Source organism: Nylanderia fulva, unplaced genomic scaffold (genome assembly GCF_048542155.1).
Source record: "Nylanderia fulva isolate GAGA-0341 unplaced genomic scaffold, ASM4854215v1 Scaffold96, whole genome shotgun sequence".
Taxonomy (NCBI): domain Eukaryota; kingdom Metazoa; phylum Arthropoda; class Insecta; order Hymenoptera; family Formicidae; genus Nylanderia; species Nylanderia fulva.
In genome coordinates, this window is record NW_028191090.1 from 389,505 (window position 1) to 417,319 (window position 27,815).

General features: G+C 26.0%; 1 protein-coding gene across 2 annotated transcripts; it reads left to right on the plus strand.

Moving 5' to 3' along the window:
* The first annotated feature begins 7,665 nt into the window (after nucleotides 1–7,665).
* LOC114940057 (serine protease inhibitor 88Ea-like) lies at nucleotides 7,666–17,457 on the plus strand. Of its 2 annotated transcripts, XM_085490067.1 has the most exons (5): nucleotides 7,666–7,737; nucleotides 8,597–8,853; nucleotides 9,305–9,653; nucleotides 13,707–13,924; nucleotides 14,001–14,133. In XM_085490067.1, exons 1-5 carry the CDS (start codon nucleotides 7,707–7,709, stop codon nucleotides 14,016–14,018), a joined length of 873 nt encoding a protein of 290 aa, XP_085346193.1. In that variant the 5' UTR covers nucleotides 7,666–7,706; the 3' UTR covers nucleotides 14,019–14,133. The 2 variants fall into 2 exon arrangements, with proteins under 2 accessions (XP_085346193.1, XP_085346192.1); XM_085490066.1 differs by having other exon boundaries at nucleotides 13,707–17,457.
* Nucleotides 17,458–27,815: the final 10,358 nt, after the last annotated feature.

A 27,815-nucleotide genomic window follows, 5' to 3' on the forward strand; every position in this document is an offset into this window, starting at 1 on the left:
TACTGCGTGATTTTATATTCAAATTGTTTTATTTAATTAAAAATTTTAAGTTTTATTTTATTATTAACATAATGTAAAATAAAATATAATACAATATAAAATTGGTCGGTTTGCGTATTATTTCTATATGTACTGTAGTCGTGAAGAAACATTTATTATTTTATTTAACAAATAAAAAGAAAAGGGTGCACAGAAATAATGATTTATTGATAAAATAAAAAAGAATTTAGAATCAAATTCTGTTAAGATTTCGGTGACATAAATCAATTTTTCGTAGCATAAAAATGTACATTCGCTTGATATTAAATTAAGTTATTGTTATAATGGCATAAAAATTTACATTCGTTTGATTTTGAATTTAGTTACATTTATGAATCTTCGGAAGATTGAGAGAAGAAGAAAACATCGTATCGCTTAAAGTATTTCGGAAATATAATTTGTTTGAGTATAGTCATTAATTTATTCTTACATTTTTTATTTTATTCTTGAATATTATCGTTTTACAATTGTTTCGTTTTACTACTGTCGTTATTACTGTCTTTTTTTCACTGACCAACAGGACATATTATAATTGAAAAAATCGATGTGATTATCTGATAATATGTAAATGTTAAATTTCAGTAAATCAGAAAATATATGTGCATATATGTATTTACACATACATATGTATGGTATGTGTTATGCATATAGATATATATATATATATATATATGCATTGAATATTCTTATATACGTACATATTGTATTTTTAAAATATGTATGTACATATATGTTTATTGTATTAATATGTTATATACATATATATTTATTTAAATGCATTTATGTATGTATATATTCAATATTCTCTTGTCATAAAATTGTCATGAAATTATTTATATCGGGAACGATAGGGGAATTGTTAGGAAAACACCATTTGTTGTCAAAATTTAACATTATATATTATTTACATAGTACAGATTATAAAATTAATAAAAATATTATTTTTATATTGTGATAAGATATAAAATATTATTTCCATATTGTAATAAGATATAAAAACAAATGAATTGTCTTTTTCTACTTTAAATATGTATAACCATATGCTTAACATTATTTTATTTTTAGTTTTGCTGTAATATTGGTATGGCATCATACTTTATTTTAAAATAATATATCAAATGAACATCTTTTGTTTTCATGGTCCAATTATAACAGAATAGATAAATGTTTGATTCCTTTTTACTTGATATATGCTACATGCGTATATAGGTATCTATCTATTTTTTTATATTTTCATAATTATTTTTTGATGTACGAAATAACGTTTATTTATATAATTATAAATAAATAAAAATTTTTGGCTTTAAAAGCAAATAATATGTTTTGATGTATAAAATAAATTTTATGCCGTTAAGACATTATTTAAAAATATGCTATACGCCAATAAAAATATATTCAAAAGTAATATAACCCGAAATTAGTCCGACTTTGTGGATTAGCTAATTTTCACAAACGCAATTATCTACAAAAAACAATGTGGTATTAAGAAAATTTGAAGACATTATTTACAAATATGCCATTATAACATTATTTAAAAATATACTATACGCAGACAAAAATATATATTTGTGAGTAGTATAACCTGAGATTAATCCGACTTAATGGACTAACACAATAAGCTAATTTTCACAAAAATATATTTACCAAAAGCAAAGTAGTATTAACAGATTTGACGACATTATGTAAAAATATGCTATACGCCGACACAAATACATTCGTGAGTAGTATAACTCGATATTAATCCAACTTAATAGATTAAGACAGATGTCTATACTAAACTAGATTACCAACATTTCACTATTTGAATAGTATGACTTGCGTTGTATGAAGTTTCCGGTTGTATAAAAAAAAATGGCGGCGATTTTGTGTGTCAAACTTGACATTTATGTAAGTTTTACATATAGTGACTGTGTGTATCAGCGTGGCTATGAAATAGAATATTGTTTTATTTCTTCTGACAGAAGTTTTTATGACAGCACTATTTATGACAACAAATTCATCGATCATGCTGACATATTCAAGACTGCCGCTATTTTCTCTCATACAAACGGAATCTTCATGCGATGCACGTCCGAAATCCATGTTAGCAATCTAGTTTATTATAGACTTTTGTGGATTAAGTTAATTTTCACGAAGGTAGTTATCTACTAAAAACGATGTAGTATTAAGAAAATTTGACGATGTTATTTTAAAATAGCAATACGCCGACAAAAATATATATTGGTTAGTAGTATAACCTGAGATTAATCCGATTTAATGGACTAACAATAAACTAATTTTCACAAAAATATATTTACCACAAACAAAGTAGTATTAACAGATTTGACAACATTATGTAAAAATATGCTATACGCCGACACAAATGTATTCGTGAGTAGTATAACTTGAGATTCGTCCGACGTAATGTGAATTAAGTTAATTTTTACGAAAATGGTTCTTTCTTTAGAACAATGTAATAATGGTATATTTTAATGACATTATTTAAAAATATACTCTATGCCGATATGACATTATTTAAAAATATATTATACGCCGACAAAAATATATTTGTTAGTAGTATAAACTAAGATTATTCCGATTTAATGGACTAAGCTAATTTGCAAGAAAGTAGTTACCTACAATAAATAATGTAATATTGAAAGATATGAGGACATTATGTAAAAATATACTATACGCCGATAAAAATATATTCCTGAGTATTAAAACCCGAAATTAGTCCGATTCATTACTTTATCCTAATTTCACGAAAGTAATTATCTACCAAAAAACGATGTAGTATTTAGAGATTTAACGACATTATTTTAAAATATGCAATAGGCAGACAATAATATATTTATGAGTAGTACAGCCCGAGATTTGTCCGACTTAATATCTTAGTTAATTTTCACGAAAAGTTATCCTATAAGAACAATTTAGTTCTGAGAAATTTTAATGACATTCAAAAATATATTTTATGCTTATATGACGTTATTTAAAAATATGCAATACGTCGACAAAAATATATTCGTGAGTAGTATAACCTGAAATTAGTCCGAGTTAGTGGGTTAAGTTAATTTTCAGGTAAATAGTTATCTATCAAGAACAATGTGGTATTGAAAAATTTTGATGCAGGATAAGATTTGATAAAACAGTTACCTTCTATAATGAGGGATGTAGTTAGAAAATGGTGTAAGATTTGAAAATTATACAAAAGACACTCAGACAAAATAATTCACTACCAGTTCAAACATTTCATGTATAAGCAGCGTTGATTAACATTAAGTGAGTAAAATTATAATTGTTAAATAATATAACAATCAAAACTGCTTAACTTTCCGATTTTCCTATTTTATGAACAAATTGGAAATTATAGAATTTGTCATTGGACGGGATGGGGGAAGATTTCGAAAAAATTTTAAATTTTATAAATTTGAAGTACACTGGCATAAAGTGCATAAAATACCGTTACTTCTGTTTCAAACATTTTATTTATTTTGTTTAAATAATATTTCCTTGCAAAAAAAAAAATTCATTTTTTCATAAGGGTGAACCACCTTCTAAACCTTCGATTGGGCACGTATAAAAAAATACGTGTACCTTAAATTTGTGTACTTTATAACATATTTCAAGAAAAATCAAAACGGCGTCGGACACTTGTGATGGTTTCCTTGTTAGTAACTTTATATTAAATATAAATATATGTACTGCTGTCTTCCTTTGCAGTTTGTTGTAAACAATAGAAATAAGAATTACGCGTTTTCGTAGTAAAAATTTTTTTCTAGTTTAGTAACTTATTTAATTAATTTATTGAAATTTCGACCTAACTGGCCAGTACAATTTAATTAGAAACACTACATTTCAACACTTAAGTACGGATCCTTTTCAAATGTAACTGCACAAAAAAAATATACAACGATTAAGATATGAAACAATAATTTACAAAGATGTTAACGAAAAAATTTAAAATAATATAAAAATAATGTAATGTACCTTTTAAGATGTTTAATCGACAGCAGTAAAATTACTAATGTTAAACTGAAGACAAGTAAATCAATTTAAGTCAAACGTTAAAAACACAATAATATCAAAGTTCGACAATACAACAAAATAAATAAATAAATAAATAAACAATTATATACTGTAGACCAACTTATCATAAATCGGATTTAGATTTTCTGTGTCCTTTTGCAAATTAATGTTATTCTTATATTTTTTAATAAAAAACATTTCCGCTAATTCTCTCTTCCTTCTATGTTTTTCGCAATGCAAAATACTAGGTTTCATCCACCTAAAATATATAACTATACACTAAAAATATTTACTATGTACATAATAAAATTAATTAAACATATTTTATATCTTATTGTAGTAGATATTATTATTTAATTATAATATTCTAAATAATAATAATTATATTCTAAATATTAATATTTTTATTGTGATAAATATTAATCAAAGAAACTTTTATAAAATTCTTCCAGTACTATAAAGAATCGCGAGATTTGCTATATAATATAGTTACTATTGCATCAAAATATATTAAATTACCCAATAATAATTTGTTGAAAATAATATTTAGAACACAAGAAAAACATTAGCGCTGTATATTTTAATTATCTGTTTGTGAAGCCGGAAATTAAAATTGTTTCATAATATAAAAAATTTTTATTCTTACTAGTGCATATTTTCTCAACTTATAAAATTGTTCCAGTACTATAAAGAATCGCGAGATTTGCTATATAATATAGTTACTATTGCATCAAAATATATTAAATTACCCAATAATAATTTGTTGAAAATAATATTTATAACACAAAAAAAAAACATTAGCGCTGTATATGTTAATTATCTGTTTGTGAAGCCGGAATTTAAAATTGTTCTATAATATAAAAAATATTTATTCTTACTAGTGGATATTTTCTCAACTTCCTGCGCTCTATTTTAGGCTACATATATTGTGGCTATATATATGATTAATTTGTATTTTCTCATGTATATTTTAAGTTGACTGGAAACTAAATAGAAAACTAAAAACTACTATGACGTTACAATAAAGGAAAACGAAAGAATAATTAGAATTAATAAAAAAAAATGAATCTATGTCTCATTTAAATTGCAAATTGCAACGAGGAAAAGAGCTTGGTCATTGGAGAATTTTATTTATTTTGTTTTTTACTTTACGCCATTCAGTTTAATTAGCTAATTTTTTTTCTATATTTCTTTCGAAGTAATCTTGTGTTATCGCAAGCGGAAAAATTACACTGCTTTATAAACAACGTCATTTATCAAGAAAATGAGTAAATAATAATTATATTAATTGCGTTATGCTTCTCGATTATTGGTTCACTACTCATCCGAGATTTGTATAAATAACAGTCAAAGATGGCATCGGTTAGTACAGTTAATAAGCTTTGAAACCTTACAACTGAAAATGGCTCTGAAATTGATGCTCGTGGTGTGCATGTTGGCCATCGCTGGGTTAATGATGATGTCTGTGGTCGAGGCTGAATGCCGTTGGACAGGATGTCACGCTCACTCAGCTGGCGACTGGTGTAACGTTTTAGGACCAGGATATCGTGTAAAGAAATGGGAACGTTGCAATGGCCTTCTAGGAAAGACGGAATATTGCTGTAAATAAAACGGCCGTTTTATTCAATTAAAGGTAAAGAATATTGTTAATGCACGCAGAAAATTTTCTTTTAAAATTTACCCTGAAAATCATGGTAATCGCGGAAAATATACGGGAGGTCCAGCAGACTCATAAAAAAAATTCCTTAATTTTTTCGAATTTTCTAAGATCAAAAATTAATTTTTTCCCTAACTTTTTAATATTATTTTTTCCAAATATATAATTGCATATATCTGTATTGGATAAATCAATTCAATGTTAAATTATGAAATCCTTGAAATATTTTTGTCAACAATAAAAAGGTTCGGTAGTTAAAACAAAAATTTAAATTAATTATACAATCTAATTGTGTACAATAATCAAAACAAACATGTAACCATAAATTATTTAAATAATCACTTTTTTAATTTATATTATATAAAATTTTTTAGTTTTGTCTCTATCAAACACATTGAAATAAAATAATACGACGATGATAAATATAAAAGACGATGATGAAAATATAAATTAACAAACACGCTGTAGATGATTTTTAACAAGACAGAAAATTAGAGTGCTTAGTGTCAAAAAAAAGTTTATATTTATTTAATAAAAAATTTTAAATTATTGAGACCAATGTAGAATTTTGAAAAAATTCATATAAATAGTAAAATTTCCTGACTTTCTCTGACAATTTCAGATTTATAAAATTTCCTGACAATGACCGATTTTCCAGATTTCCCTGACCGCTAAACACCTTGATATGATATTGGAAAAATTTTATGAGTTTTTTTAATTAATATTTATTATAATATATGATATTAATATGTACATAGCAAATTTTACTATGTACATAGTAAAATTAATTGAACATATTTTATACATTATTGTAGTCGATATTAATATTTAATAATAATATGTCAAATAATAATAATTATATTCTAAATATTAATATTTTTATTATGGTAAATATTAATCAGAGAAACTCTTATAAAATTCTTCCAGTGGCATATTGTCTTATAATTATCATGATTCTCAGGGTAAATTCTAAGAGAGTTCTCTCTGTGTGGTGATTGATAAAATTGTAATTATTTGTTAACAATACATTAATTATAATTAATTATATATATTTTTTTTATAGGCAATGACTCCGTCATAGGCCAAACATTTACACCCAAAAGTGTCCACCAATATACGATTAATATATACAGAACAAAACTTGGTTTTATTTTCTTTTAGACATTTCCAACATAAAAAAAGCATCGAACTTTAAATGAAGACTGTTTTTTTCGAATATTTTACTAATTACTTTTTGTTAGATTGATAGATTTTATAAATTTTAATTACTGTATTTTTCATTTAATTGTAAATAGTGCCAAATTGAGCAAAATATATAGAAAATATAATTGTAGGGTTTATTCTTCAAATAAACAATATTAATATTTTTTGTGAGAAACATTGAAATTGTTTGTCATTTATAATTGTATAAAATTTTATAATTTTGCAGTCAATTTATTGAATATAAAATAATCTAAAATATAAGTTGCAATGAATAAATATTTATATATGCTGTTGTCAAGTTTTATATTTTAATGTAAGTATTATTTTAGCGTTTTAAATATATCTCAATAAATTAAATTTTAAAGTATTACTTCCTCACTTTTCATCGCAGAAAATAAATTTGAATAAACGTAAAAATTAAATAAAATATGTAGATTATAATTTCTTTTTGTTAATTATTCAATATTAAACAAACGTTCAATGTAGTCATTGAATAAATATTGTAAGATATTTTTAGGTTTTTTTCACACATTTTTGCATTAATGAAAATGCTTCAAAATTTATATATTTATATTATATAAATATATGTAGCTCTGGATTAAAAAAAGAAATTTTAGACGATTCAAATGTCCAAAGCGTTAAGTCACATTTAATTTAAGTTTTCGCGCACAAATTACATTCGGCAACAATATACGCATGCGCCACATAATATAAATATATATTAAAACGGCTACATAATATCGAGAACCAAACAGACACAGCAAGCGTTTGCCACGATTTTGCTATTTTACAACCTAAAATGGAGCAGAAAGATGAAAAGAAGACAATTGGTGAGTCGAAAGATCGTTTACAAAATTATGCAATTTTGATTCCGATTTTACAAACAGTTAGAAAGAATATCCAATGATATAAGCCTTTGTGCAATATTATTCTTTTAACATACTTTTCTTATGTAATCTTATAAATTTCAACGTAATTTAAAGCACATTGCATAGCAAGCCTCATAATTCATTAGATTCAAATTGAGCCGTGTACATTATTTCAAAAACTGATGGCATTCATATTTTATGGTACATTTTTGCGTATTAGGTATAGAAGAAATAAATGTAATTTTAATATACGAATTTCACTGCGTAGACGACAAAATTATATTTGAATAACTGTCAGATCATTTTAAATAAATAAAATTATTAGAGAATATATTTTTTTTATTGTTAAGTATCACATATTACTATTAAATAAAATCAATATTAAAATTACACGAGCTCGAATTTTGCATTTATTCTACTTGTAGAAAATGTGAGCAAAATATTTTTCTTAGAGTTCGTTATGTATTAACAAAGATTAAAACGTATACATGTTAGTAAACATAAGTAATAATATATTTGCGAGTCTCTTTCTCTATTTTTCTTTCGATTATTTATATATTGTTGATTATAATGTTTCTCGAGTTTAAAATTAAATTTGAGATATCATAAATATGTATTTATCTATGTATACATTTGCAAATTACTTTTAATACGTTACATTTCTTACTTATAACGCCGTTTTAATTTCAAATATTCTAATACGTTACCTAATAATTAATTTATTAATCGTATTTTATCCTGACTTTCTATTTTCAATATTATATATCTTCCGTCAATTTTACTTTTTTTCTTTCATATTATTTTTTATATCCTCTATCAGAAGAAATATTCACGGAGGCGCTTTTCAAGTTCTCGATCAACAGTCTACAAAAATATGAGTTTTTCAATTCGAAAGACAATTTTGCCTTTAGTCCATATAACTTATATAAAGGACTATTATTGGCTTATCTTACGTCCAGTGGTGTTATCGAAGAAAGCTTAAAAGAAATCCTTTTTTTAACGGAAGTCTCGGAAAAATGTGACTTGATAGATACTGTTAATTTTGATAAAAGCTTTGAAACGGAGATGACCGCAGTGGTAAATAATTTTGAAGCATTTTAGCATAAATTGATTAAAACAATATTGGAACAAAATTTAAAATTTTCATGACATTTTGTATTAATCACAATTAAATTTATTTATCAAAAAATGAAGAATTTCACAACTCTAAATAATTTATTAAGCAATAAAAGTAATAAAAAAAATATGTTTATGCAATGTAGGTTCGAAACTTTGATACATTTTAAATCTTACAACGATAAATGAAATTCAGAAAAAGTTTCTTATCGAGATATCTAATTTAGAATTATTTATATAAATTAATAATTTCAATTAAATAAGTAGACGCGGTTTTAGAATAAAAAACGTAACATAAAGATTCAGTGTACTTGAATAGAAATGTAAATAAAGCGATTTAGATACACGACAAATATATTTTATTTATAAATGATTTGGTATCGCACAAATGTTTGATGTCTTTTTATTTTAGAAAAATGTATCTGCATTTGCGGCTGAATGCGATTACGAGAGCAAAAGTATGTGTTTTATTGAAAAAAGTAAGCTTTCCGAAAACCCTTCACAGATAAACAAAATTTTTAATGGTGGATTCGTGAACTTGGACGACGATACTAACGCGAATATAAATCGAATCAATGAAGAAATACAATGTCAGACAGAGAACTTTCATAGTCCGCAGGAATTAAGCGCGCTCAATGGAAATATGGATATTGCTTTGATGACCGTACTCCGTTTTAGCAATCAAAAACTTCTTTCAATCGGCTATCAAACTGATGCATCAAGTGCATCGACTGATTCTGATAAAGGGATGTTTAAATGCAGTGAGTATTTTTTCATTACTCATGTTTATATTCATAATAAATCTATTTATAGTTAGATTTTTATAATTAATTAAGTAAAAAAATTCTGTCAACATATTATTTCAAGCACACCATTTTATTTCTATATCTGTTCTCGCAATAAACTAGTTTCCAAAGCTATATTGACAATTATAAATATAACATTAAATATATAATATTAAATATTAAGTATATAAATATTAAATATTAATTATATAATATATATAATATCAAATATTAAATATAATATTTAATATATAATATTAAATATTAAATATAATATTTAATATATAATATTAATTATTAAATTTAGTATTTAATATATACGTATTAAGGAGATGCTATATCTGTTTTATCGATAAATATTATTTTTATTTAACTATTTTTTGATTATATACGGAACGAAAAATTCTTTACTAGAATTAAAGTATCCATAACCTATGTAAAATCCTATGAAAAATTAAACATTGCAAACTCATGTAGAATCCTATGAAAAATTAACCATTGCAAACCCATGTAGAATTGTATTAAAAATTATCCATTGCAAACTTATGTAGAATCCTACATTGCAAACCCATGTACAATAGAATTGTATGAAAAATTATCGATTATAAACCCATGTACAATCGTAACAAAAGTAATGAAATAAAAAAAAAATTGCGCCAAATGAAAGTAGAAACTTGTACCAGTGGAAAATTAAAGTTGCAGACATATATAGAGTCGTATAATGAATCAGTAAAAATTTAAATTTGCAAATGTAGAATCGTACCATAAAAAAACTTATCTTTTAAAAAAAAAGATAAACAAGATGCCAAGTCCATGCGCCATGTGAAAAAGAAATAAAAAAATTTTAGTTAAAAAAACTGGGCGCGCTGCTAAGTTTCAAAATTACAATGCATCTTAAAGTAACATTAATTAATTTAAACACAAAACATATTTTAACTGTAATGAGTTTAAAAGTAACAATTTAATTTTAATATTGTTAGAATATTATTTAGCAGCGCTCCCAGTTTTTTTAACTAAAATTTTTTTATTTCTTTTTCACATGGCGCATGGACTTGGCATCTTGTTTATCTTTTTTTTTAAAAGATAAGTTTTTTTATGGTACGATTCTACATTTGCAAATTTAAATTTTTACTGATTCATTATACGACTCTATATATGTCTGCAACTTTAATTTTCCACTGGTACAAGTTTCTACTTTCACTTGGCGCAATTTTTTTTTTATTTCATTACTTTTGTTACGATTGTACATGAATTTATAATCGATAATTTTTCATACAATTCTATTGTACATGGGTTTGCAATGTAGGATTCTACATAAGTTTGCAATGGATCATTTTAATACAATTCTACATGAGTTTGCAATGGTTAATTTTGCCTAGGATTCTACATGGGTTTGCAATGATTAATTTTTCATAGGATTCTACATGGGTTTGCAATAGGATAGGATTCTACATGGGTTTGCAATGGATAATTTTTGTTAATGGCGTGCCCTTAACTGGTCGCCTTTTTGTACCTTTTTTTAAAGGTGAGTTTTTAGAGATTATATCATTCATTTTTTAATATTTTTATGACCGGAATAGAACAATTATTAAGCATGTTTATCTAAACTTCTTTGCTTAAAATGATGCGTACAATCATATCCTAGAATCCTGATCATTCCTCCTAAAGCACTCTATTTATATAAATTTACCCATATGTGTGTGTGTGTGTGTATGTGTGTGTGTGTACTAATGTCGAGCATTTTTTATACATTTTCTATTAAATTTAGATAAAAGTTGCAGGATTTCGAAAAAGAAAAAGTTGACACAGACTTTTTCCTAAACGGCGATTTTCAAGGTTATTTAAAGGTCACTTATATTTTCAAAATAGAATTACCTTAATTTTTCTCATATAAATCGATTTAACTCGCAATATTTACTATAAAAAGTTGTAAAGGTATAATTTTTACATAATCTTACATAAACTTCGAAATATTACAAATATTTTATTTTATGAAATATTTCAGTTTATGTAAAATTATGTTAACTATCTTTTAAATTATTCACTTTTAGCCATCTTACCCTTACAACCTTTTATAGTGAATATTGCAACAAATTGGTTTATATATATAATATATATATACCATCAGTTATTATTAATTGATGTTTACATTTATTTTTAGACTTACTAGAGCTCAAATGCTCCACATTTTTTGCAAAAACTGTTTATTCTACATATTTCAAATATGCTTTTAAATGATGATTGGATATTTCCTTTTTTTAATTATTTTTATTATTATTTTTCAATCTCAATCAACTTTTATAACTTTATGCCAGCACTGATACAAATGCATGTGTCTTTATTTTTTTTATTATTTTCATTATTATTTTTCAATCTCAATCAACTTCTATAACCTTATGCCAGCAGGATACAAATACATGTATGTCTTTATTATTGTATCAACTCTTGTCTTTTCCATGTAACCATGTCTTCATAGTTTGAATTATCCCTTCATCTTCTCAATCTTTCGCAGAAATTTAATTAATTAAATACACTTCACACGAAATAAAGTTTGCTGGAAGATATACAGCAAACGATAACTGTAAAAACATGATTACGTGGAAAGAACAAGAGTTGGTACAGTAAAGGCAAGTAAGTAAGTACATGTAATGTATCGTATTGGCATAACGCTATATCCGCGGAGCAGATAATGTGGCTGTAGAGGTAGTCTGCAGTGCAGCTAATGTGGACGTAGATGTTGATTGAGATAATTGTCTAATATAAAATAGAATTTAAAAATTTAGTTTAAAAAGCTGTTGCATATATAAATAAAGTTTATTTTTTCTAAATTTGGAATATGTTTAATTAATTAATTTTTTAAGTCTATGTTTAATAAATTTTTTAAGTCTGTATTCAATAATTTTATTCATTTGATAAATACATGTATGTCTTTATTTTGATATGTTTAATATAATTAGAAATTCATTATTAATTAGATATGTAAACTATAAATTCATATATAATATTTGAAAATATATGTGAATATTTAAATTTTTATCTTCTCCTTCCTCTCCTTCAATCTCTTTAATATCAATATGTGTATGTGTGTACACGCGCGCACATTTGTACGTATTTATTTAATTATTGGATAGTTGAGAGTACTTAATTGATAAAACATTATGACAATAATAATCCTTGTTTTTTTTTCTTATTATTTACTCAGATTTTTTTGTCTATCTTATAAGATAAACACTTTAGAGATTGAATATTTCAAGTAAACTAATTGTAAGTAAATTTCACATTAATGCATATAGATGTTTAATCATGAATGTACTAAATAAGTACACAAGACGAACAGTGAGTGAGAATGAGAGTGTTGTTTGAGAGAGAGAGAGAGAGAGAGAGAGAGAGAGAGAGAGAGAGTTAGCCAACATAACCCCGCACGCTGCCGATATGGCGGAGCGCCACTATCGCCATCTGTTGTAAAACGTGCGAGATGGACAAAATTACCACTACATGCATCTTGCATGTGTTGTGTACGTGTGATATATGTGTGCGCATGTGTTGTATACGTGTGAATACGTGTAACACGATACTACTATGTATGCGTGGTCGATGATGTGAATACGTGTAACACGATACTACTATGTATGCGTGGTCGATGATGATAATGATGATAATGATGACGGGGACGTTTCTTAATAGAAATTTTTCATATTTCGACTTTGCATTTATATATCTCTGCTTACAAATCACGTAGAGCAGTAATAAAGACACTTTTATTATATAATTCGAACTCAATCTATCGATTAAGTCTAGTATAAACTCGATTGCTTCAGCCATTATTGAGGATTCGAAATATTATAAAGACTCAAATGTCCGACTCGCGTTAAGATACACGGTGTCTCCGCTACGCCCTTAACTGGTCGCGAGACACTACCGTGTCTCTTGATAACAAATCTTGACTAAATATGTACATAAAAAACCAAGAAAATTAAATAATTACTGTTGTCTTTCTCCTCTACATTTTCAATAATTTTTCTTTTCCAGGTTTCCATAAGAAATTACAAATACTTGTAAGCGAGTTTCCCTACAAGAATGGAAATACATCGCTGTTTGTGTTGGCACCCTGTTTCTTCGACACAGACAACAAATGGAAAGTGATGTTTAACCACGTTGCCATTTCTAATATGATCAATTTATTGTGGACCAAAAGAGGAATGCTCGAATTGCGCAAGATCTTGGATCATCAGGCTTCATTATTAAGAGTTACAAATTTTTCATATTGGCCGGTCTTCGAATTGGAGAAAGATTTTAATATACTCCTGTTGCTGCGATCAATAGGCTGCCAACAATTATTGACATCCGACGCCGTCAATCTGGACAGTTCTTTCGCAAAAGACGGACACAAAGTGCATTTCGGTAACGTCGTGCACCATACTCACGTCAAGGTTACAAAAGAGGCCACCGTCGCGGGCGCGATGACTTTGATCACCGGAGTAAGCTCCCTTCCAAACTCGAGTGTAATAGTCGACGTGCAATCCAAATATCCGTTTGTCTGGCTGATTTATGACAAACAGCATCGAAACATCCTCTTTATCGGCGTTTGCAATGAATTCGAATAAGCTGTTTTTTTTTCTATTAGATGAGACGAACGAATATATATTAAATTTGTAGGTATACGAATCGGACATACAATACTATGAAACGAATACTAATAACAAATTTGTAGTTTCTACAAAATGCTGCAATTGTTGAAGCTATAATTTCTTTCGAGTCAATCTTTTGTCGATTTGAGTTAAAGGGATTCTAAACGCCGTCCTGTTTTATTGATAAAACATTGGTTTCTTTTTATTGGTTAATTAAAATAATAAATGCTTTTCTATAATTAAAGCACATATATAGGAAACAAAGTGCGAACCTACTGCGTGATATTATAGCCAAAATGTTTTGTTTAATTAAAAATTTGAAGTTTTATTTTTTTATTTACATATTGTAAAATAAAATATAATACAATATGAAATTGGTCGGTTTGCGTATTATTTCTATATGTACTGTAGTCGTGAAGAAGCATTTATTATTTTATTTAACAAATAAAAAGAAAAGGGTGCACAGAAATAATGATTTATTGATAAAATAAAATAGAATTTAGAATCAAATTCTTTTAAGATTTCGGTGACATAAATCAATCTTTCGTAGCATAAAAATGTACATTCGCTTGATATTAAATTAAGTTATTGTTATAATGGCATAAAAATTTACATTCGTTTGATTTTAAATTAAGTTACATTTATGAATCTTCGGAAGATTAAGAGAAGAAGAAAACATCGTATTGCTTAAAGTATTTTGGAAATATAATTTGTTTGAGTATAGTCATTAATTTATTCTTACATTTTTTATTTTATTCTTGAATATTATTGTTTTACAATTGTTTCGTTTTACTACTGTCGTTATTACTGTCGTTTTTTTCACTGACCAAAAGGACATATTATATTAGAAAAAGTCGATGTGATTATCTGATAATATGTAAATGTTAAATTACAGTAAATCAGAAAATATATGTGCATATATGTATTTACACATACATATGTATGGTATGTGTTATGCATATAGATATATATATATATATATGCATTGAATATTTTTATATACGTACATATTGTATTTTTAAAATATGTATGTACATATATGTTTATTGTATTAATATGTTATATACATATATTTATTTAAATGCATTTATGTATGTATATATATTCAATATTCTCTTGTCATAAAATTGTCATGAAATTATTTATATCGGGAACGATAGGGGAAATGTTAGGAAAACACCATTTGTTGTCAAAATTTAACATTATATATTATTTACATAGTACAGCTTATAAAATTAGTAAAAATATTATTTTTATATTGTGATAAGATATAAAATATTATTTCTATATTGTAATAAGATATAAAAACAAATGAATTGTCTTTTTCTACTTTAAATATGTATAACCATATGCTTAACATTATTTTATTTTTAATTTTGCTGTAATATTGATATGACATCATACTTTATTTTAAAATAATATATCAAATGAACATCTTTTGTTTTCATGGTCCAATTATAACAGAATAAATAAATGTTTGATTCTTTTTTACTTGATATATGCTACATGCGTATATAGGTATCTATCTATTTTTTTATATTTTCATAATTATATTTTGATGTACGAAATAACGTTTATTTATATAATTATAAATAAATAAAAATTTTTGGCTTTAAAAGCAAATGATATGCTTTGATGTATAAAATAAATTTTATGCCGTTATGACATTATTTAAAAATATGCTATACGCCAATAAAAATGTATTCAAGAGTAATATAACCCGAAATTAGTCCGACTTTGTGAACTGCTAATTTTCACAAACGCAATTATCTACAAAAAACGATGTGGTATTAAGAAAATTTGAAGACATTATTTACAAATATGCCATTATAACATTATTTAAAAATATACTATACGCAGACAAAAATATATATTTGTGAGTAGTATAACCTGAGATTAATCCGACTTAATGGACTAACACAATAAGCTAATTTTCACAAAAATATATTTACCAAAAGCAAAGTAGTATTAACAGATTTGACGACATTATGTAAAAATATGCTATACGCCGACACAAATACATTCGTGAGTAGTATAACTCGATATTAATCCAACTTAATAGATTAAGACAGATGTCTATACTAAACTAGATTACCAACATGTCACTATTTGAATAGTATGACTTGCGTTGTATGACGTTTCCGGTTGTATAAGAGGAAATGGCGGCGATTTTGTGTGTCAAACTTGACATTTATGTAAGTTTTACATATAGTGTCTGTGTGTATCAGCGTGGCTATGAAATGTGCTATTGTTTTATTTCTATTGACAGCAGTTTTTATGACAGCACTATTTATGACAACAATTTTATCGATCATGTTGATATTTATGTGAGTTTTACATATAGTGACTATGTGTATCAGCGTGGCTATGAAATGTGCTATTGTTTTATTTCTTCTGACAGAAGTTTTTATGACAGCACTATTTATGACAACAAATTCATCGATCATGCTGACATATTCAAGACTGCCGCCATTTTCTCTCATACAACTGGAAACTTCATACGACGCACGTCCGAAATCCATGTTAGCAATCTAGTTTATTATAAACTTTTGTGGATTAAGTTAATTTTCACGAAGGTAGTTATCTACTAAAAACGATGTAGTATTAAGAAAATTTGACGATGTTATTTTAAAATATCAATACGCCGACAAAAATATATATTTGTGAGTAGTATAATCTGAGATTAATCCGATTTAATGGACTAACAATAAACTAATTTTCACAAAAATATATTTACCACAAACAAAGTAGTATTAACAGATTTGACAACATTATGTAAAAATATGCTGTACGCCGACACAAATGTATTCGTGAGTAGTATAACTTGAGATTCGTCCGACGTAATGTGAATTAAGTTAATTTTTACGAAAATGGGTCTTTATTAAGAACAATGTAATAATGGTATATTTTAATGACATTATTTAAAAATATACTCTACGCCGATATGACATTATTTAAAAATATATTATACGCCGACAAAAATATATTTGTTAGTAGTATAAACTAAGATTATTCCGACTTAATGGACTAAGCTAATTTGCAAGAAAGTAGTTACCTACAATAAATAATGTAATATTGAAAGATATGAGGACATTATGTAAAAATATACTATACGCCGATAAAAATATATTCCTGAGTATTAAAACCCGAAATTAGTCCGATTCATTACTTTATTCTAATTTCACAAAAGTAATTATCTACCAAAAAACGATGTATTTAGAGATTTAACGACATTATTTTAAAATATGCAATAGGCAGACAATAATATATTTATGAGTAGTACAGCCCGAGATTTGTCCGACTTAATATCTTAGTTAATTTTCACGAAAAGTTATCCTATAAGAACAATTTAGTTTTGAGAAATTTTAATGACATTTAAAAATATATTTTATGCCTATATGACATTATTTAAAAATATGCAATACGTCGACAAAAGTATATTCGTGAGTAGTATAACCTGAAATTAGTCCGAGTTAGTGGGTTAAGTTAATTTTCAGGTAAATAGTTATCTATCAAGAACAATGTAGTATTGAGAAATTTTGATGCAGGATAAGATTTGATAAAACAGTTACCTTCTATAATGAGGGATGTAGTTAGAAAATGGTGTAAGATTTGAAAATTATACAAAAGACACTCAGACAAAATAATTCACTACCAGTGCAAACATTTCATGTATAAGCAGCGTTGATTAACATTAAGTGAGTAAGATTATAATTGTTAAATAGTATAACAATCAAAATTGCTTAACTTTTTAATTTTCCTATTTTATGAACAAATTGGAAATTATAGAATTTGTCATTGGACGGTATGGGGAAAGATTTCGAAAAAATTTTAAATTTTTTAAATTTGAAGTACACAGGCATAAAGTGCATAAAATACCGAGTTACTTTTGTTTCAAACATTTTATTTATTTTGTTTAAATAATATTTCCTTGCAAAAGAAAAAATTCATTTTTGCATAAGAGTAAACCACCTTCTAAACCTTCGATTGGGCACGTACAAAAAAATACGTGTACCTTAAATTTGTGTACTTTATAACATATTTCAAAAAAAATCAAAACGGCGTCGGACACTTGTGATGGTTTCATTGTTAGTAACTTTATATTAAATATAAATATATGTACTGCTGTCTTCCTTTGCAGTTTGTTGTAAACAATAGAAATAAGAATTACGCGTTTTCGTAGTAAAAATTTTTTTCTAGTTTAGTAACTTATTTAATTAATTTATTGAAATTTCGATCTAACTGGCCATTACAATTTAATTAGAAACACTACATTTCAACACTTAAGTATGGATCCTTTTCAAATGTAACTGCACAAAAAAAATATACAATGATTAAGATATGAAATAATTTACAAAGATGTTAACGAAAAAATTTTAAATAATATAAAAATAATGTAATGTACCTTTTAAGATGTTTATTCGACAGCAGTAAAATTACTAATGTTAAACTGAAGACAAGTAAATCAATTTAAGTCAAACGTTAAGAACACAATAATATCAAAGTTCGTCAATACAACGAAATAAATAAATTAAAAAATAAACAATTATATACTGTGGACCAACTTATCATAAATCAGATTTAGATTTTCTGTGTTTTTTTGCAAATTAATGTTATTCTTATATTTTTTAATAAAAACATTTTCGCTAATTCTCTCTTCCTTTTATGTTTTTCGCAATGCAAAATACTAGGTTTCATCCACCTAAAATATATAACTATACACTAGAAATATTTACTATGTACATAGTAAAATTAATTAAACATATTTTATACCTTATTGTAGTAGATATTATTATTTAATAATAAAATTCTAAATAATAATAATTATATTCTAAATATTAATATGTTTATTGTGGTAAATATTAATCACAAAGAAACTTTTATAAAATTCTTCCAGAATCATAAAGAATCGCGAGATTTGCTATATAATATAGTTACTATTGCATTAAAATATATTAAATTACCCAATAATAATTTGTTGAAAATAATATTTATAACACAAAAAAAACATTAGCGCTGTATATGTTAATTATCTATTTGTGAAGCCGGAAATTAAAATTATTTCATAATATAAAAAATTTTTATTCTTACTAGTGCATATTTTCTCAACTTATAAAATTGTTCCAGTACTATAAAGAATCGCGAGATTTGCTATATAATATAGTTACTATTGCATCAAAATATATTAAATTACCCAATAATAATTTGTTGAAAATAATAATTATAACACGAGAAAAACATTAGCGCTGTATATTTTAATTATCTGTTTGTGAAGCCGGAAGTTAAAATTGTTTTATAATATAAAAAATATTTATTCTTACTAGTGTATATTTTCTCAACTTTTTGCGCTCTATTTTTGGCTACATATATTGTGGCTATATATATGATTAATTTGTATTTTTTCATGTATATTTTAAGTTGACTGGAAACTGAATAGAAAACTAAAAACTACTATGACGTTACAATAAAGGAAAACGGAAGAATAATTAGAATTAATAAAAAAAAATGAATCTATGTTTCATTTAAATTGCAAATTGCAACGAGGAAAAGAGCTCGGTCATTGGGGAATTTTATTTACTTCGTTTCCTACTTTACGCCATTCAGTTTAATTAGCTAATTTTTTTCTATACTTCTCTCGAAGTAATTTTGTGTTATTGCAAGCGGAAAAATTACACTGCTTTAAAAACAACGTCATTTATCGAGAAAATGAGTAAATAATAATTATATTAATTGCGTTATGCTTCTCGATTATTGGTTCTCCACTCATCCGAGATTTGTATAAATAACAGTCAAAGATGGCATCGGTTAGTACAGTTAATAAGCTTTGAAACCTCACAACTGAAAATGGCTCTGAAATTGATGCTCGTGGTGTGCATGTTGGCCATCGCTGGGTTAATGATGATGTCTGTGGTCGAGGCTGAATGCCGTTGGACAGGATGTCACGCTCACTCAGCTGGCGACTGGTGTAACGTTTTAGGACCAGGATATCGTGTAAAGAAATGGGAACGTTGCAATGGCCTTCTAGGAAAGACGGAATATTGCTGTAAATAAAACGGCCGTTTTATTCAATTAAAGGTAAAGAATATTGTTAATGCACGCAGAAAATTTTCTCTTAAAATTTACCTCGAAAATCATGGTAATCGCGGATAATATACAGGATGTCCAGCAAACTCATGAAAAAAATTCTCTGACTTTTTCGGATTTTCTAAGATCAGAAATTAATTTTTTCCCTAACTTTTTAGTATTATTTTTTCTAAATATTCAATTGCATATATCTGTATGATAATTCAATTAAATGTTAAATTATGAAATCTTTGAAATATTTTTGTCAACAATAAAAAGGTTCGAAAGTTAAAACAAAAATTTAAATCAATTATACAATCTAATTGTGTACAATAATCAAAACAAACATGTAACCATAAATTATTTAAATAATTAACTTTTTTATTTATATTATATAAAATTTTTTAGTTTTGTCTCTATCAAACACATTGAAATAAAATAATACGACGATGATATATATAAATTAACAAACACCCTATAGATGATTTTTAACAAGACAGAAAATTAGAGTGCTTGGAGTCAAGAAAAAGTTTATATTTATTTAATAAAAAATTTTAAATTATTGAGACAAATGTAGAATAATGTGAAAAAATCCAGATAAATAGTAAAATTTCCTGACTTTTTCTGACAATTCCAGATTTATAAAATTCTCTGACAATGCTCGGTTTTCCAGATTTTTCTGACCGCTAGACGCCTTGATATGATATTGGAAAAATTTTATGAGTTTCTTTAATTAATATTTATTATAATATATGATATTAATATGTACATAGCAAATTTTACTATGTACATAATAAAATTAATTAAACATATTTTATACATTATTGTAATCGATATTAATATTTAATAATAATATTCTAAATAATAATAATTATATTCTAAATATTAATATTTTTATTGTGGTAAATATTAATTAGAGAAACTCTTATAAAATTTTTCCAGTGCCATATTGTCTCATAATTATCATGATTCTCAGGGTAAATTTTAAGAGAGTTCTTTCTGTGTGGTATTTGACAAAGTTGTAATTATTTGTTAACAATACATTAATGTTAATTAATTATATATATTTTTTTTTATAGGCAATGACTCCGTCATAGACCAAAAATGTACACCCAAAAGTGTTCACCAATAAACGATTATTAAATACAGAACAAAACTTGATTTTATTTTCTTTTAGACATTTCCAACATAAAAAAAGCATCGAACTTTAAATGAAGACTGTTTCTTTTCGAATACTTCACTAATTACTTTTTCTTAGATTACTATTTTGAAAATTTCGATTATTGTAGTTTTCATCTAATTGTAAATAGTGCCAAATTGAGCAAAATATATAGAAAATATAGAGTTTTAGGGTTTATTTTTTAAATAAACAATATAAATATTTTTTGTGAGAAATATCAAAATTGTTTGCCATTTATAGATTCTTCGTTCGAAATAAAAATATTTATAAAAGAGGCATATTTATTTTGTTCTAATTCATATTTCGTTTTGTGTAAAATTAATAATCAAAAAGTGTTTGAATCGATATTCAAAAATCAGTAATTTTTTCTAATTACCAGCACGCAGCGCGCGCTACGCTATTGATAATTAGTCATTACTTAAATAATATTAAAAATTAAATATAAAATGATTATATATATATATATATATATATATATATATAATCATAATAAAAAAAATCAATCCGTATGTTCTATTCACACGCGCGGACAAGGGTAATGCTACGGTGGCAATGGAAAGATCTCATTATATTAACAAAATGGAAAACGTTTTAAAAGATGTCAACACTTACACTATTGTTAAAAAAAATCCGTGCAAAAAAATAGAGAACGATTTGAATGATTTGTTGAAGAGATGGCTTAAGGAAGATTATATTTCAAAAAACGAATATTATAAATTACGTTGTAGTGATTCTCTCCTTCCAAAAGCGTATGGATTACCGAAAATCCATAAGGAAAACTATCCAGTTAGAATCATAGTTTCATCGGTTGATACAGCTCTATACTCGCTGGCTTCGTTTTTACAAAACACCTTACGAACTAGTCTACCCAAAGCGAAAAGTCATATTAATAATAGTTTTGATTTGTACAGCATATTGTCTGGTAAAAAGATTGATGAGAATGATAGGATGTTTTCCTTGGATGTGGTGTCTTTGTTTACGAACGTTCCTCTGGATCTTGCGATTGACGGTATTAACGATAGATGGGATCACATTGGAATAAATACTAAAATACCGAAAAACGAATTTTTGGGGGGTATAAAATTCATATTGACTTCTACATATTTTACATTTGATGACATAATTTATAAACAGACGTTTGGGACCCCTATGGGGTCACCGTTATCACCAATTATTGCAGACCTGGTTATGCAAGATCTTGAGGATACAGTTCTCAAAGCGTTGAATTTGGAATGTTTGTTTTATTTTCGTTATGTGGATGACATAATAGTGGCCACCTCTATGACTAATATGACTCAGATTGTGAATAATTTTAACAACTATCATGAAAGACTTAAATTCACGGTCGAACAAGAGGTTAACCATAGCTTGAATTTCTTAGATTTATCACTTAAAATTATTAATAACAAAATATATATAGACTGGTATCAAAAAGAAACCTTCTCAGGAAGAACGTTATCATTTTATTCAAACCACCCACTATGCCACAAAATAGGAATAATATATAACCTTGTAGACAGATGTCTATTGCTATCACATCCACTATTTTTTAATAAAAATTTGGAGTTAATTATTAATATACTCAGAAGCAATGGTTACCCTCTTGATCTGATTTTTAACAAAATTAATCATCGGATAGAACACATCATATCTAAGGGGAGCATTATAGAGAGACAGGCCAACATAGAAAGAACAAAAAGTATAAGAAATGACTCGGTCAATAAAAAATTCTTTGTCATTCCGTATATAGATGGGATCTCAGAAATGATTGTTTCCTCGGTAAAAAATAAAAATTGTATGGTAGGGTATAGATGTCTCAACAAACTGGATAATATTATTAAAGCGCAGAAAGATAAAACTAAACATCCATGCAATTCGAATGTGGTTTATAAGATCAGTTGCAATAATTGTAATGCATCTTATGTAGGCCAAACAAAGAGGCAATTGCAGACGCGAATAAAAGAACATAAAAATAATATTAGGTTGGACTCAACGAAACATTCAGTAATTTCTGAACACATAATAAATGAACATCATACTTTTAATTGGGACAATGTTAAGATCATGGACAACGAAAATAATTATTATAAAAGACTCATTTCTGAGATGCTACATATCAAGGAACAAAAAAATGGACTAAATTTAAACAAAGATACTGAGTTACTTAGCGAGTCGTATTTTGATATTTTGGATATATTAGCGAACAAGAAATAATAATAGGACAAATAGGACATTAACGAGTAAAACATAGATATTAGATCATATATAAACACGCACGCTCTCCGATCAAGTAGAGTTTAAAATGAGCTGTCTTTCTGTATTGTTGGTTTGTTATGTGTCATCCTTAATAACTGTTAATAAGTAGCAAAATTATCAAGAAGAACGATGATAGGTAAGCATACTACCAATTGTAGGGGATACATATTATAATTTGGACATGCGTTGATCGGTAATTTTTTATAAATCGCAGCGCCTACGGAACGGGTTAATTTCTCGCATATTATGTATTATTATTTTTAAATTTATCATAATTAAAATAAATCATCATTAATTGCTTATTTATATATATATATATATATATATATATATATATATTAATATAATAAGCAATTAATGATGATTTATTTTAATTATGATAAATTTAAAAATAATAATAAATTTTTAGTTTTTTAATTTTAGACAAAATTTGGATGTATATAAAACTACTCGTCAATTTGCAACTCCAACGGCAAGAAGATTCTTCAAAGACGATCTTTACAGTACACATTTTTAATTAAAAAAATGTGTACTTGCAAGAATGTAATAATAGGTGCCTCAAAGTTTCCGAATAATTCGCTGAAAAGTTTTTCTAAAAAAAAATTCTTCAAAATCAATCAAATTTTTGAAAGCTTCGAAACTGGTTCCCCTTAAGTTTGTTATCACAGTTATGAAGATTTTTAAATAAACTCCTAGAATGAGCTCGTTCAATGGGTTTGATTTGTATCTGTCAATCCAGTCTGAGAAACAGATTTGTCGACTTCATTAAAAACGTCGATGTAGAGAATATCTGCATTCATTTCCTCGTAAATTAGTCAAAGAAATGAGTAAGTGATATCCATACATGTAATTACAATATCGTTTGAACAAGTTTTTCCTGTCCGTTGATCACGGTTACCGCAGCCGCCTGACGTCCTCTTGCGTGACCTTGACACGAGCACGGACGAATTATGGATTTTAAATGGATAAATTATGTATCTAACGGACGAATTTTTGGTCTCATATAGACTAATTATGGATCTAATGGACAAATTTTGGATCTTTTATGAATAAATTTTAAATCTTTAATGAACATATTTTAGTTCTTTATTATACATGTATATCGCTGAAAATGACATTTAAAATTCATAAAGAAGAAATCTCCGCGATTTCTTAATAGATATTCATGAATCGTGACTGTTCGTAAATGTGGAGAGAAATAGCGCGAATAGATTTTACTGAAAATAATATTTAAATTATTCTTGAGATTTTCATTACTTTTATAAATGTTTATGTGCAGTGTTATGCAAGATGTAAATATTGTTTTTTAGTGAAATTCTATGAAAGTATGTTGCTTTAAGTATGTGTATAATGTTAAAGTTTAGCATTAATTTGAATAAAATATGTTGAATGATTAGTATCACTATTTTTAGATTAGTACTTGTTAGTCTTGTTTTTTTTATATTTCTGTCGTTTTCTGAAAGAAAATACTTTTACTTATATACAAAAAGCTTATATTTTCTATAAAGAATACTTCTATAACATCTCTCTTTTGCGAGGCTTTCACAGTCAAAATATACATACTATTTTGTTATTATATATATTATATATAAACATTTTAAAATAAAGCAATAATTATACATTTATATCATTATAGAAAATTCATCTAAATATTATATATTATGTTGTCATTTACTTAGTGCAATTTTTTAATTTCACTACTTTTTGATGCTAATATTTTAAGCTTTTCTCTCGTATGATTAATATAATTATTTAAAACAATTTTTTGATTTCATTACTTTTCGATGTTAATATTTTTATATTTTTCTAGTATTATTAATAAAAATAAATTATATTTTATAAATATAATTTTTGGGAAAATATTTTTGATGATGATTAATTTTTGCAAAGATTATTTTTGCTATAAACATAATTTTCGAGAAGATAATATTTTTGATTACAACTTTTTGTAGAGAACTATTTTTGCTGGCGAAAGATATAACTTTTCTTTTTACATCTGTGATGTCTTTTTTAGTGGTTTTAATTTGTCGAATGCATGAAAAATATTACTTAGCGAGACGCTACCGCGTCTCCTGATTTATGAAACTTTTTTAATATCTCGAATACTTTTTGAGAAAAGCAAGAAGCCGTTTTACATGTAAAGAATGCCTTAAAATCGTTCTTCGGCCGATTAAAAATTTCTAAATTCATCTACACATTTGTACTTCTTGTGTGTAAAATTCCTCGAATTCAGAATTTTCAGATTCGTAAAGTTTCCTAGTTATTTGACGTGACTGTATATTCTACACGCACAACGAACGTGAACGTAAACAAAACATAATAAGTCAAACGAAGGATACATATATTGAACGAAAATATGCAAAAAATTCGGTGGCTTATTGCGTGTTTTTATTACATTCAGTGATTCTATTTAGCAGTCGCGCCGCGAATCTCGACCGAGAAGGCAACATCGCGAGATGCTCCGTGTATTATCGCATAATCTTTCGTAATATAATCGCGATGTAAGTAGTTATCAAACGCGTTATCATTTCTTACGATTAGCTATTCAAATCGCACAATTAATTAATTTTCGCGCTTATTGCAATAAAGTATCGCAATCGTCTGATGAGTGGTATGTGAATGTGCGCGATTATAATTAATCATAAATTTCTTCGTAAGTGTTGTGCGAATGTTTGTGCCAAAAAAGTGAAGGAGTAATAAAGGATAAACGGTGAATAAAACAAGTCTACGAAGACAGGCGACAACAAAGCAGCTACTACAGTGAGTAATTTTTAATATACTTGTTTGGTTATTTACGCAGTGGTGATTTATTTTACAACTTAATAATGTAATACACAAATATTCTACATCTTATTGAAATATTTTTTATATTTAATAAAATATATTCTTTTATTTAATAGGTATTAATTATATATTATATGTATATTATAATATTTACATATTTTGTTTGAAACTTATAATTCTTTAAATTATTCATCATTCATAGAAATTATTATGAATTGAAATTTTATCTATTATATTTTTTTATACAAGTTTATATATAAATCAATTTTATCGGAAATCTTTAAAATAATTTCTTTCAATATTTGAATAATTGTTTAAAAAAATAGATTAAAATTTTGTCATACGCATAATTATTATATTTTGAAATACTCTAATTATATAAAAACTTTAAATGTCTTTTATTCATATTTTACAAAACAATTGTTATGATAACTTGTCGAGTTAGATTATTTTTTATTTTAAGAGATATGTTTATTTTAAGGTTTTGAATATATATAATAATATTATCGAAAATTTGCGTAGATAGAAAATAAAAACCCAATATGTGTGTATGTGTGTGAAGAATTTTCAATGAAATACAATTTAAATTAATTTGTATTTCTATATAAAATTTTTGCAAGACCGTGAACATTATATTGGGTAAAATAAAAATATGGAATGTTTTCAGCTAATTCTTTGTTCGACAATGCGACTGTCTACAATTCGAATATCAGCTTTAGCAGCTGCTGAATATTTAAATTTTTTAAATCTGCCACGAATAATTGTCATCAAAGTACTTTGATAAAAATATTATTTTGCATACTATTAATTGCAATATTATCTGAATTAAATTAGAGTCAAAAACAAAGCGTTGTTACACATATTTGAGAAAAAAAGATGGGTTTATTTTCTCTATTAAACATTAATAGAACAGTACTAATTCTTACAATTCTATTAGCAATATATAAACATGTACACAATAATATATATTTTAAATTTCGGACATGTACAATTTCTTCGTATCTAAATGATTCGACTATAGAATATATGTATAAAATAATTCAATAAAACTTATGACAAAAATATTATAAGCAAATACATACATCCAAAAGTGCATAAATATATATATATAATATATGTATACGTAGGTAAACAATATATAAATATGTATTTATAAATACATGCATGTATATATATATATATATATATATATATATATATATACATATATGTATGTATGTATGTATG

Excerpts from the sequence above, each read along its gene's own strand:
- LOC114940057 (XM_085490066.1), top strand. The coding sequence starts at position 7,707 with ATGGAGCAGAAAGATGAAAAGAAGACAATTG. Across the intron at positions 7,738-8,596 it reads AGATGAAAAGAAGACAATTG|AAGAAATATTCACGGAGGCG; the intron begins GTGAGTCGAAAG and ends ATCCTCTATCAG. Across the intron at positions 8,854-9,304 it reads AAACGGAGATGACCGCAGTG|AAAAATGTATCTGCATTTGC; the intron begins GTAAATAATTTT and ends TTTTTATTTTAG.